The sequence below is a fragment of the Morone saxatilis genome, unplaced genomic scaffold (genome assembly GCF_004916995.1).
Source record: "Morone saxatilis isolate NCDOM2014 unplaced genomic scaffold, NCSU_SB_2.0 Contig21, whole genome shotgun sequence".
NCBI classification, from domain to species: domain Eukaryota; kingdom Metazoa; phylum Chordata; class Actinopteri; family Moronidae; genus Morone; species Morone saxatilis.
The window spans coordinates 2599564-2614278 of record NW_023339774.1 but is presented as its reverse complement, the minus strand read 5'-3'; the positions used below and the strand labels follow the sequence as shown (position 1 = coordinate 2614278).

The 14715-nt window shown below is 39.5% G+C and overlaps 1 protein-coding gene across 2 annotated transcripts in view; it reads right to left on the bottom strand.

Annotated features, from left to right (window-relative positions):
* Positions 1-14715, bottom strand: part of LOC118332366 (WD repeat-containing protein 7) — a 141759-nt gene that overhangs the window by 121924 nt on the left and 5120 nt on the right. For both annotated transcript variants that reach the window (XM_035667609.1, XM_035667610.1), the window contains exons 7-14: positions 14454-14573; positions 14204-14349; positions 13957-14059; positions 4315-4462; positions 2975-3090; positions 2585-2717; positions 1855-2075; positions 363-558 (exon numbers count right to left, since the gene is read on the bottom strand). In XM_035667609.1, coding sequence (XP_035523502.1) covers positions 363-558; positions 1855-2075; positions 2585-2717; positions 2975-3090; positions 4315-4462; positions 13957-14059; positions 14204-14349; positions 14454-14573 — 1183 coding nt within the window. The remainder of the gene's footprint in view (positions 1-362; positions 559-1854; positions 2076-2584; positions 2718-2974; positions 3091-4314; positions 4463-13956; positions 14060-14203; positions 14350-14453; positions 14574-14715) is intronic.

Sequence of the window (14715 nt, the reverse complement as noted above, 5' to 3'; positions counted from 1 at the left end):
CTAGACCTGCTCTATTTGAAAAGTGTCCTGAGATAACTTCTGTTATGAATTGGCGCTATACAAATAAAACTGAATTGAATTAATGTGTGTCTGTTTTCCCAGATACAACCCAGAGCTTTTTGTGCCGTGGGTCAAAACTAATTTCTGATAAAGAGCAGCTGGATGTTTGAGGCTATTTTACATGCCTGCAATCTAAACAAAGAATTTGTGGGATTGGATTGTTTTGGAGCTTTCCAGCCCACCTTGTCATTTATTAATTAGAAAAAGTTATAATAGCAGCTGCCCTCAATCACAAGTCTTAACTCCTGCCAGTGGATCAGCATTTACACAACTCCAATGAGCTCCAGTCGCCCAGTTCTCACCTGTGTCCATCTGCCAGACGTAGACGGAGCCATCAGAGCATCCCACCACCAGGTAGTCGTCAGCTGGACGCCATTTGATGACCTGAATGGGGAAAAGGTGTCGCGACGCCAGCATGATGCACTTCCTCTCCCTGAGACTGAGCAGGCCGACGGAGTGGTCGCTGGCCACCGAGCAGACGCAGTGCTGAACCCGAGTCTGCAGAGGAAACACAGCGGGAAACAATGATGACTCAAAGAACTGTACCTGAGGACACCATGGAGGGTCACTGACCAGACTGAGTTCAATCTTCTTGAATCGGAATCCTAATAATATATTTGTTAGGTTTCGCTGTCAAGAAAACAATCCAAGTGTCTTGGACAGTTTCTGACTTTGGTGGCTTCTAGTTTTATCATCCTGTTAATTAATAAACTACCAAAACCACTATTCAGCACTACCATATTTCCTCAAACAAAAGCCAGTAGTTACATAAAAGCAGGCCTATTTCTCTGGCGACCTTGGTGGCATGTCATGCCCTCTTCTGTCACCCCAGTTTCCTGTCTGTCTCTTCACTCTAACCTGTAAAATAATGCTAATAATAATTAGATAATAATTACAATAAAATCCTTGTTAAGAAATGTAGGGAAGTTGTAAATTTTCCCCAAATTTAATTCAAAATTAGCCAAAAAATGGACACTTCCCTAAAATAAGAATCATAGTTTTAATCACACTCCAACCTGGAACCTGGGTTTCCACTGATTTTCTGTATGCACTGATTACTGGATCTCCTCCAGGTTGTATTTTTGTGGTTTTGCACAAGGGCCGTATGTCGCTACACATAAAATCTATACCAGGGATCTGTAATGAAGATCTTTTCAGAATATTGTGCTTTTATTGTTGTACCTAAATGCTGAAGTGGTCCTCCTATGAGATGACAATACAGCAGTGGCCCTGAGGTAATCTGAGATTGAAACCCCTGATCTACACCATTGCTGTTAGTGACACATTTAGACACATTAACTCACTGCTGATGCTCAGTAGGCCGGCAGTTTGGCTGTTTAAGGTTTCACTGATTTTCCAAAAGTGAGCAGATGAAAAACATTAATTAAAGCATATGTGTGTGATGGGTCATTGTAGTCCAGCTCCAGCAACAGCATCTGACATCTGATTTCCATGGCAACAACACAGTTCTGACCAGTTCTTAATGTCAGTTAAACAATGTAATGTTTTAATTTGGTTGAATGGGCAACTGTGTGTGCGTCTGTGCATTCAACATCCGACCACAACGGCTAATGTCATTAAAGTTATTTCCATAGTAACAACAATGACATCACCCCCGGAACATTCAAATCTAATGTCAGCAACATAACACACTGCTGCCTTTCAGTACATTCATCACACCCAGACACAACAAACCACAAACAGAGAAAAGAAAATGAGACAGACAAAAAAGACAGAGAAAAAAATAAAAGGAAGAGAAGAAACAAACACAGAGCTGTATGTCAGAGGTCTTACGCTGCAGTTTTCAGGCGGGACGATGAGCTGCGTGATCTCTCCTCCGTGGACACAGAAAATGTGCTTCATCTCTCCGGTGAAAATGTCCCAGACGATGACAGAGAAGTCCACTCCTCCGGACACCAGCGAGCGCTGGTCGTAGCGGGGAGAGATCTGGTACGGATACAGGACGCACGTCACCTTGTTCCGGTGACCTCGCAAGGTACGATGGGGAGGCCAGCCTGCAGGACAGACGGACACGACATTCAGAATGGAATAATGTGGATTGAGTTGGGGTGGTGCGTAATTGTTATTAAAATAATAAAAAGTTGATGACAAAGTGTATGAATTTATGTAAGATGACTTGGTAACACATATGCACATTACCACTGCGTGCAGGAGTAAAAAAGGAGAAAAAACAGAGTTGGTGTGCTACCATTTTCATTTTTAGTACCTCAATATCATGAAAGTCTAAGAACTGAAACATTCAGTAAAAGTCAAATGTAATAGTGAGCTCTCCATGACACCAGAGACACTATATCCAGTTCACGTTCCACAGACGATCTGATAAAATGGACCAGAACTAAAAGGAACTAATCATTTCATTTCTTTCCTAAAGCTAGCTCAGTGCTGATTTTTAGTGTTACTCGTTTTGTAATTGTAGTAATGTAGAAATCAGATGGTCAGTGTTTTCCCCACTTCTATTTTCTCAACCTTGAACATTGGTCCCCTCACTGTGTCCCTCCCTCACCTCTCCTGAGCATGTGCTCCCCCTGCAGCAGCTGGACGATGGCGGTCTGAGTGGCAGGAACCAGGATGATGCTGCCGTCTTCTCTACCACACACCAGACGACCCTGAGAGGGGATGTACACGCTGGCTGTCACCTGAGGGAACACAGACACAGAGTCAGCAACCTAACAACTAGAACAGCAGCCGTCCAATTAGATAAACTTTAGTAGGTTGCAATAAGAAGGAAACCATATTACAATGTAAATCTGTCTCCAGAAGTACAATTTCAACCCTAAACTAACCAAAACTGGAGTCCACTGTATACATGGGAACACTTTTACAAACTTGAAATCATTTTGAAAGCAACATTTCATTTTAGTCAAACACAGTGATACACTGTCAGGGTTCAAACCTTAATGGGTTCTTCTTTTCCAGGCAGGACACTGAGCTGGTCGATGATCCCTGCAGACACGGGGGTCAACTTATCAAACGCCTCCTGGAGACTGATGGTGGACGACACCTGCAGCTCTGCACAGAGACAGACAGACAGACACAGACATACAGTCAACACCAGAGGGAAGCAAGTTTTTAGTTTAGAGGCCAGCCTAACTAAACACTTAAATAAAAGACTGATGAAATAAAATTTTAAACTTGATGCAGAGAAACGATTTCACACAGCAAATCCCATGTGTGACTATTACTGAGGCCAACATCCCAATAATGTGACATACAGAAGATCGGGGTGGCTTATCACCTCAACTAAATGATTTCTTATTTCTTAAAAACACAGTTTTACATATTATCATCACATATTGCACATTGGGAGCCTCTGAAATTGAAATATTTCAGGTAATCAGTTGTTTTTATTAATTTATTATTTGTTAATACATTTAAATACAACATTGAATGAAGTTGTGTTTATTGACACAGGAGGAAGGATCTTAAATTGATATTCCCCCCTTCCCTGAGCACAAATAATATATATCAACAATATTGACATCATCAGTTAACAGCACCATGACACATTTTGGCCACTAGATGTCCCTCTGCCTCCATGTTTCACCACAACCACTGTCTTCGGGAATTTACTTCAGAACACTCTGCACACTAAAAAGTCAGTGTAAAAAAGATTTGTGGAATATGAAATCTGTGTTTTTTTTATAAAAATGATAAAAGTAATTAAATAAAAAGTAAAACAAAGAAAAATTAGATTTGTGGTCTATTAACTATTTGAATCATATGGACTTTTTATGTTTAATTGATATAAGTATATGGTGTGTATAATTACCAATGTTTTTTTGCTTTTTGATATTTTATAGACAGATATATATATATTAAATATACCCTTTGTTACCAATATGTATTCATAATTACTAAGTGAGGTTACTGAAGGCAAGAAGTTTGTTGTTATTAGTGACTCTTGTATAAATAAGAAACTATTTGTAAAACTAGCTTCTAACTCATTTGTGAGGGAAAGGAAAGATCACTGTGATGTCACTGTACGAATGGTTTATTTGCAAATGAATGACAATGCAGAAATGACAGTAATAAAAATGTTTTGCCGAAATGTATAGCAAATGCCTCTGATTCTGCCTGACATGCAGTCTTTATCAGAATCTGTTTTGGGAAGGAAAACATGGAATCAGAACGTAAATCTCCCACATCTGGACTGTGGGTTAATATAGTTTATCAAGACCAAGAGTGGTGACCTTTCTCTGGAGAACTGATTGTGTCATGTCACACCTTCCTTACCTGCGGTGGTCAACGCCGGCTGCAGAGGCGAGGAGTCTGGGATGCTCCACAGAGACAGTCTGCCCGCTGAGTCACCCTGGATCAGCAGCTTATGGAAGGGCTCCCGTCGGCCAAAGAAGAACCGAGTCACAGGAGGACAGATCAGGAGCTGTGGGACGGCGGGGGGATTAAACAAAAGACATGTCAAAATCTGAAAACCTAAATTTTAGCCCAAAGTTCATCAGAGCACTCACATTCTTCTTAACAGTTTGAGTATTTTTCTGTGTGAGGGCCACGTGAAGCTGAAATGTTTGGTTTTGTTCTCTGGTTGCCTTCATACAAACAGCAACAGCAAACTGCCTGAAAACAGAACCACACATCTCCGAATCACCAGGACTCCTCTGCAGGCTGAGACACACGTAAAAACCGTCTGATAGTGAAATACCGACTGACTCTAACATGCTGTTTAGGTTTTACTGGGGCTTTCATTCAGGTAACATGAAGTGTAGCAGCAGTGAAATAAAACCAAACGTAGCCGCTGAACTAGTCCGATGATCACACTCAGCCATCACAATGTGTGCTAACGCAGCACAGAGGAAGAACTGGCAGGGTCAAAACTACAGGTACAGAGAGGATGAAGGTCATGTGACTGACGTGGCCTGTCATCTCAAACAAACTAATACCTTAACATAACTATGGCATTTTCAACCTTTGAAGCCTCAGCAGTTTTTGTTTAGCTGGGCATGCCACATAGTAATAGAAACGCCATTAATGGGTATGTGGGACTATACATGTTTTAGATCACAAGAGTCTACTCTGTGAGTGTGTGCTTAGGTACAGCAGTGCTTTGAGCTAAATGCTAGCATGCTGAGGATTAGCAGGTATAATGTTTACCATTAGTTTAGTCTGTTGGCATCCTAACATTAAATACAGCTGAGGCTGACAGGGTTGTCATTAGTTTTGCCGGTATTTGCTGATAAACCCAAGTACTGGACAAAACAGGTTTAACCTGATGGTGGTGCTGGGGAAAAGTTCTTATAATACATGCTGAATGTCTGTGTCTAATTTCATGCTAATCCATCCAGTTGTTGTTGAGACATTTTAAAATGTCAACCTGATGGTGGCGCTAAAGGAAAAGTCAGGGGATCACCACAGTCACTACTGGGAGATAAGAGTGCCTGAACAGAATTTCCTAAGAACTAATTTTCTAAGAACAGTTTGAGATATTTCAGTCTGTGGTCCAAAGCGGTTGAACAAGGCTGCATTACCTCTGAAACAGAACCCAGAAGTTCCCGTTTCTCTTAGCCTCTCTATAATAACCATGTTGATGGGCCTTAGTTCTGCTAAAAAATACGTTTGTTGTAGATTTCGATTTCGATTTTATAATCGATAATATAATATCTGGTGTCTTATGAAAACTGCCATCACTGAAAACAATAAATTGCTTTTACTGTTCCAGTAATGTGATCCCTGTTAAATCTGGTTTGAGTTAAGTTATGACTTATCTCACCCAAATCAGAGCCTAAACATGACCAGTTTTCTTAACCATTTATAGCCTCAATGAGTCACATGACCATCTTCATATCTGTCCTTCCGATGGCATGAGGAGGAGTGGATCAGGGGTCTTTTACAGTGGCTACCACAGTCCATTAACAGGTGAGTTTGCCTTTGCTCGGTTCAGCAGCACTGTGCGGTGGAACGTCTGTCCACTGAAGGAAATCATGGACAAAATCAAGAGCCATAGACATGGACAGTTGTGTCAAATCTATCACTCTGGATACATGAGAGCCTGACGGGTTTAAACATGAGGTAGCCAGGGCTCTGAAAGTAGGACCAAGTGAAATGAGGTCATTTTTGTTAAGAATCACAAAACCTGGGCTGAGTTTTGTTTCTCGTTGCTAGCCATGAAAAAACGTGAGGATGACTTTGTGTGTCGCTGTAACTCTTTTACAAGCCAGCTAGGCTCACAAGGTTTCCTGCACAGCGAGGGTGTTGGCTTCAGCTGTGTCCTGGTGCCCTTCTGAGGGCAATCAAAAACCTGACGTGCTGAAGATTTTACACCTTTTTGATAAAACTGACCTTTACCTAAAAATAACAACAGTTGCAGTCAACATTTCTTCATTTTTGTTCACATTTTAAACTGCACCACAATCAGTCCAGAGGTTACTGTGGAATAATGGTGGAGATGGGAGGAGGGCAGCATAACGTTTTTTGTCTACAAAAAGGTACAATCCACCCTAAAACAGAACTAAGTTGTGTTGTTCCCAAACTGTACATTTTGCACAGTGGTTACTAGAATTTCCAACAGTGGTTCCTCAAAAGAAGGGAAGGCTGAGGTGTCTTTGCTTTATAGATCATAAGTAAAAAGCATTAAAAAACACACCGGAAGACAAATAGACTGCAGGAACTAAACAAACCCTGCTACTGTTCCCAGAACCTAATTTGGGCATTGCTCAAATTGTTTGTTTTAAAAAATACTACAACTTTAAAACAGTTTATACCTGCTCTAAACGGCCACATAGAGGGAGCTGGAGTAGGCAGCTAAAAATCCACCTGAAAGACTGGATGCTGCTTTGGGCCACCCACTAGCTTGTGCCAGCCTGAGCAGTGCCCTAGATTCTCCTTCATCAGCTCATGTTCACATAACGTGACAGAAAATCAATAATAATATCAGTGCCACTTCCTAAATTGTTGTCTACTCTACAATCGCCCAGGTTTCAGGTTGTTAATTCCTGCAGTGAAAAAGGCCTACAAGTGTGTTTGACCAAAAGTGGCCACTTAGCTGAGACATGTTCAACACTTAATGCCAATCAGTCAACATGGCAGTTCTGCTTCAGGGTAGATTTTCTTCTCCATATTTTTGCTGATATCAAACAGCAGTGGGAGCTCAGCAGAGGCAATCAGTTAGTTCGAGGTATCATGCTGTGGCAGGGACTGATAATCTGAAGTCACGCCCTGAAAGCTCCATGGCTTCACACCTGACCAGGTTATGACACTTAGGAACTGTGACTATGGTAAAGTATGGACAACAAATTCCCTGATCTGGAGCCTTACTGTAGAAAAAATTATTGCTTAACAAATCTAGCCTGTAAACTTGGATAATGCTAATGTTCAGAACATATAAAAGATAAGATCCAATTCCCTAAATATTCAGTGAAGGTTCTTTAACGGAATCTTTGACAAGGGGGTCATCATAATGTCATTTCCAGGAGCTGCTGGCAGGTAGGGGGTTGTGATGATCCATCGCAGTGATAATGATGGACAGGATGAAAGCTAGTGAACCTGTGAGTGTGTAAGAAGGATGGGCTGCCACCACAGCAACTACAGCATTTAAAGAGTTACAGAAGCAGGGAATGGCTGAGGTGTCCGGTGCGTGCCACAATCGGTTAGTTTAGCTCATCTGAACGCTGTGGGCGATCAGAGAGGGTATGCAAAGTGCCACCAGATGTTTGTTTTTTTTTTAAAAACACACACACAAACACACACACACACACACACACAAACTAAATCACATATAGATATAAGATGTAAATAAATAAATCCAACATCAGCGAGTGTTGTTTTTTTTAAGCAAAGCGAGAAAGACAGAATATCAACCTGCAGTGACTGGCAAGAACCTTTTGTGTTTGTTTCAACTGTGCTGCAGATGGGTGGGGTTTCAACCCATTCATTTAGATTATTTAGCCTACATTCTAAACTTAAAATGGGTGTAAAACTACAAGGAAAATGTCCACCATGTACATTTCTAAAGAATTTCAGTTTTTTATTCACTAAGAAACTCCAGTCACTTCTACTTTGCCATTTTTTATCAGTGTAAAACTACCATCAATGCATGCAGATGTTTCAAATTAAAAGCCTACCAGGAGTGGGACGGATTGTCTTTTCAGCCCCTGGAAGGCTTTTAATGTGAAACATCGGTGCACAAAGTCCTGACGGCATCTTAGTGGCAATTAAAAAATACAAAGTAGAACCAACTGGAAACTATTTTTGGAAAAGAAAAGAAATTTAGAGAAGCAGACTGGTGAGTCTGAAATTACTGGTGTACTGATGGAATTGGTCTGTGGAAATTATCCTAAATTTATCAAGATAACAAATAAACATATTTACTAAATTATGATCAAATATGATGGCACATCTCTATTATTTGATTAAGATGAATAAACTTTAAATAAAGTTTGTGGGAGTACAGGAAAACCTCACCTACCTAGTATTCACAGAGGGATGAAAAACACAAAAAACCTTTTGCCATCAGTTGTTGAATGAGGTCTGATGACCACAGGCAGAAACACCCTTTCCTCTTGTCCTATCTGTATCTGATAATATATTTAAACACAAATATCAAAATCTATAAAAGTTGCATCCTTGATTCTGAGCTTTTATTAATTAAATATGCATAATCAGAATTCCACAGTTTGTTTCTGTTCTTTTCTTGAATCTTGTCATGGCACGAACATTTCTACATTTCAACTCTTTTATGTCCCTAATATGTCCAGGATGCATCATCAGTGCTTATCCTTTGTGTTTTAGTTTACACACAAACGTATAAACTTTGAAGTCTAAAGTGCCTGGTGAAGATAAGCAACCAAATTCAATCCAAGTGGTATTATTTCTATCACTTCCTGTTGTGTATCTTTGGTTTGTGATAAACTCAGGGGTTGAGCAGGTCATTATTTAGTTAAAAAGCAGCTTGGGGACTTTGCATGCATCTTCATCAGTATGAAGATAGATGAGGAGGTTGATGGTGCTTTTGGAAGAGGAGTTTTATTTTAGTGGGAAGAGAGCATGAAATCAGGTGAACCAGAATGAGTTCAGTCTCTAGGTCAGGCAGGAGGGAAACCAAAGAGAGGAGCAAACAAAACAGACAGTTCACTCTCAATGCCATCAACTCAGTGGCTAACGGTTCTATTCCAACACTTTGAAAATAAGTCTGAAGGCTACAGTGCAAAAATGTTTCCAATAATTACGGTGTTCCCCAAGGGTCAATTCTTGGCCCACTGTTGTTTTCAATATGCTTCCTATTCATGCATGCTCAGTCAACTTATATAGTAACAATATGTTCTCTTTATATCAGGGATATAGAGCAAGTACTCTACCTCACCTGAAATAAAGAGCACCTCTGCTAACTTTAGACATTATCATCTCATGAAATATACCATTAGGTTCTTATCAAGATTCAGAGAAAATTAGCAGTGTTACGCAGCACAAACTACGTATTTGATGAGTATGGTTGTTTGAGCTATCGTCAAGTAACTACACAGATAACAAGATCAGGATCTGTCTGATTCAGCTCAACAAGTGATTGATTATTGGATCACAATGTTCGCAGCACTTAATCAGAGCAGCATTTTGCAATACAGGAAATTTTAATTAATTGGACACACATTTGAGACAATAGAGTTATATACATCAGCTTGAAGTAAGTTTAAAGTTCCTACTGAGCAGCTAACGATAACCAATATCATTAATGCCATTATTTTTGTCATTTGTGTTATAGATTTTGTTGGATCTGACGTGAAATCTGGCAACTTCTGACTAATCTTATTTATTTGTTCAACTTTTATTTCTTTTGGATCTCTCATGATTTTTTTGTTTCCCATGGAAACAATGAAGAATCTTTTACAAAGTAAAAAAGATGGGGGGACACCTTTAAAAAGGGCATTACTTGATTACTTGTTTTATTAATATTAATAGAATCGAATTCATCAATGCACTTCTTGCTACTTAGTTCTTATTAAATAATAAATGCCATTGTATAGCAATTAATTGCAGGATTGATTTAAACACAAGAATTTAACGTGTTTTCAAATATAAGCCCTGCAGACATTAGTTAATCAATCTGGATTTGAATATTGTTAATTGTGCAAACGAGCTGCTCTTTCATTCAGAATTCAACCATTCATTTTATTTCTGAAATGCACCTAGTTAGTTTGGAGGTTTAGAGAGGATAAAAATATATGAGACATGAGACTGACCTCCGCTCCCTGTTTACTACCACAGTGGAGGGTGAATGTGAGCCACTGAGGGGATGTCTCTCTTTTCACTGCTGTTCTCACAGTTTGCTCATCTCATTTCAGGTCATTACTTTCTGGCTGAGCTGCAACGTTACAAACCTTTCTTGAAACAAAAAACTTCCAGCCTCATCATCTCAAAAGTATTTTTAAACTCACACTGATCCCAACTCTTACACCCAACTACAACAACCCAGCACCAACCTCACTTAAAAAAGGACCACACCACTGTTTATTCACATAATTGAACATTGCTATTGGTTTGAGTTCATTTCTGTAAAAATCTTGAGCTTGAATCTTGCTGCAGATAGAAAATAATTATCACAGTCAACATTTTTATTTTTGAATAAAATGATAAGATGATTGAAATTATTAAAAGTGATTAGATGATTAATCAATCACGTGACTGGCAGAACTCTTATCACCATCAATTCTGCTAATTAACTAATCATTAAGTCATTAAAGTTTCTCTGGTTCCAGCTTCTCCTATGAGAGGATTTGCTGCTTGTATTGGTTTCATCATTAACTAAATATCTTTATTTTAGACTGTTGGTCGAACAAAACTAGACATTTAAAGACATTGGGCATTAGAAAGGTTAGAGGGCATTTTTCACATTGTCTGACATTTTACAGATAAAACAATAAAATTTATATTCATTGAAAAACTTATTTACAGGCCCTAATTATTTGAAAAGGTTATTATCATACAGTAATAATTTGCAGGGGCAAATTCTGAAGAGAAAGAAGGTGAATTCAAGGATGCTCAGACTTCTGAGACTTGAGAATTGGTTGCTGAACAGCAACCTTTTATAATACAAGAAACAACCAACCAAACGTTACAACGTCTATGTTTGCTTATGGTTTGTCTTCTAGGCTTCATTTTCAAGTACCAGTACCGGACATAATCAAATACTGGATGTTCAGCAGTAATATCAAGGCAATTTGTAGCCAATGAGCTAAAGGATACTAAACCACTGGTATGGTCCTTTAAAAGTATGCTTTACTGTCATCTGATGGTGCAGAGAATCTTTAACCATTTTGCACACCAACATTTTTGTAGATTTTATTAGAATGTGCAAAATGGCACGGATTTTTAAAGATTTTATCCTTCCTAAAATGGTACTGGTGTAAACACTGTAAGTACGTCAATTTTAGCTTTTGCAGCTCAGCCAAGAAGGTGAACCTTCTTCTTCCTGCCTTTGGTTTTCAGTGTGCATTTTCTGGGGCTTACTGGCGCCTCTATAGGCCGGTGGCGGTATAGCAGCTCTGCGGTGTAGAGCTCCAAGTCGCACCCACTGGCAGGGAGGCACATCACCTCCATAACCATCTCCTCCTCCTCACCTCCTTCCTTCTCAGAGGAGTGAGGAGGTCAAAGGAGGGAGAGGGCATGGCAGCATCAGAGGACAGAACAACAAAAAGGAACAACAAAAATAGCAACAAAGGCACAGACAACAAATAAATACCTACAAGACAGTAAATTATAAATACACATAGAACAACAACATACTGAAGGTCCAAAATGAAATTATAACTAAACAGAACAAACAAAACACCAAGGGTCAGGCTCACACACATGGATTAAGGCAGACAAATCTGACTATTTTAGACCAAAAGGTACGGATTATTTGCTTAGTAACAAGTAGTAGTACAAATGTTAAGTTTGTAGATTTAAATCTTATGATTAAAATCTCAAACAAAAGCTTTTGTTCAAATAATGGCAGTCTCAAATATTTGCCAACACATTCAAATAAAGCCTGCTCACTAATTTATTACCAGTTCTTTAATGGCCCACACGGTAAATTTAGTATAATGTACATTTCCACATCGATCATTCCAACAATGACTCTGATTGCACTCAGAGTCATACCATACTCAGCATTTTCTTTGATATAATTAGTAAATGAAAACAGAATTAGTGTTACTAAAGCATCTACATTGCAGTTTTTTCGATGGCCTTTAAGTTACCATCAGTGAAACTGAACATTTCCTACAGATGTTTCAAATGAAAAGCCTGCTGGGAATGGAAGGGATCATGCCCTTTGAGCTGCTGGCAGGCTTTGAATGTAAAACATCTGTGCTGAGTTGTTCTGATGGAAGTTTAACAATGACAGATAAGCCAACAAAGTGTAACTCACTGCAATAAATCAGTGATTGAGAACAGAATCTGGGTTAAAAAGATAAACTCAGAGCAGCAGAGTGATGAGTATGATATGACTCTGTTGTTGTACTGATGGAATTAGTGCTGTGGAGGAAGAGTTGAGTTGCATTAACAGCAAACGTATCAAATTTGTGGTCCATGTCTACATTTTTGCAAAGTTTTCTGAGCAAATTATGACCAAACCACACTGATTCATCAATTTGTTCTACAAATTATTGTTAATTTACTGTCTGTTTCTAGATCTTATCCTCTGATTTTTACATCAGGGCTGTTCTGAATTACTCCTTTTTTCCACCATGCTGTGCCTCCAGCTCAGTTATATCTTAACTTATGTTACTGGAGCTGTACTTTAACTGTGAATGTTTTACACTCTACACCATCTATAGAAAGTATGAGAATAAAGTTCTTCTGAGAGGATAGAAATTACAGACACACTTGAATTTACTACTCTTTCCTTCACACCTTTACAACAATGACTACGTATAATCCATGTGCCTGACCTGAGCCCTGATGATCCTAATTCAACTCAAACACCATCAATACAAACAAAACAGTTAGACTGCCGACACACTACCACAGGAGCACTACACACAGCTACCTGTACAGATGGAGCCCTTTATGTCCCACATTTACTTTTTACTGCAGTGCAGCAGTTTACAGCTAGCATCATGTTAATTGAATTACATGTTTGAGCTACAGGGTCCTGATCAAGTATTGGTATATGTCTGGAAACAGGTACCTCAAACAGCTCAATCATTAGCAACAGCATTTGTCTATTATTGAAAGGAAAAGAGGGTTTAAACAGACTGAAGTCCAAAATAAGCTGGTAAAACACCACAATATCCTTAATAAGAAATGTATAAAAAAGCTACAACTGTGTGGCATGAAACATTTTGTCTGGTGTGCAACAGGAGCAAAAACACTTTTTCTGATCTGTTCCATGATTTCTAGGTCTGTGAAAAAGACTTAGTTAACAATATTTTTGCTGAATATTGCAAAAATGTGTCCGTTGACTGTATATAATGATTGACGACATGACAGCTCTCCAAATGTGAAACCAAAACACTCCCTTTAGCTATAGTAAATCGTTTGAAAAAATGCACGTCAAATTTTTCCCAAAGATGGTTTCTATCAATTTAGCCAGTTCTTATCACGATGACATATGTTCAAGTGTTTAATATTTTGATTAGTTTGCTCACTCATCATTGAGTCGGCCAGGTATATGGGTGGACACTCTAGCTCCAAATTACGTCATGAGCGCAAGATGGCAGCTGGCGTATCCAGAATATTTTGGCTTCATTTTTGCAAAGAGCGAGGAAGTGAAGACATATTGTCAATCTTCATGTACAGTCTAATGAACCGTCTTTATGTAGCTCCCTTTTTTATAAACAAGAAACATCTGCCATGTGGCATATTTGAGCTTCCAATCTCTCGGCTGAGATTTATTGTGTAATGTGTGTATGTTAAACTGGGCAGAGTGAAGGACAGTGGACTGACCTGTTTGTCTGAGTGTTCTGCAATGCTGTAGATCAGCGGAGGGATTGAGCCTTCTTTGGTTTTCCCAACATCACTGCGAAAATGTTCGCTAGCTGGCAGACAGCTGAGAAACACACACACACACAGAGCAAGTTTAATTTTACTGAATTTGTGTAGCCCATTTTAAAAACGTTGCCAAAACCCGACAGACGCCATTAACGTGTCTACTGAGCGGTGGTGCGAGAGCTGGAGGAGCAGCGGGATTTACCTGGCGGGCAGCTTGTAGATGTAACTGCGGCCGTCTTCGGTCCAGATGATGACTTTGTCTGCGGCGATGAACTCTCCTCCGGTCCAGGCCTGGTCGCTGTCACTGGGCACTGAGCAGAGCAGCGAGTAGTCACCTGCATCAAACACCTGACACACACACACAACAAAGAGATAAGAAAATCCAGATCCATGCAGTATTCTACTTCAGTACTTGGTGTGTGTTATTACTTTGTGGTAACACAGGTTCTTACCCTCCAGTACTTGGAGCAGACAACCAGCAGGCTGCTCTGAGTGAAGGTACAGAAGGAAATACTCTGACAGCCCTGACAGTAGATGGGTTTGGACTCTTCCTCAAACACAGGGTCCAGGTCCTAAAAAACACACACACAAACATATTAGAGCCAAGACAGAAAAGAAAAGAAATACAACGTATAATGATTGATTGATTGAGAATTGAGTTTGTTTTTAACGCCATTAATGGCTTGGCCCCCTCTTACTTGTCTGAGATTTTAA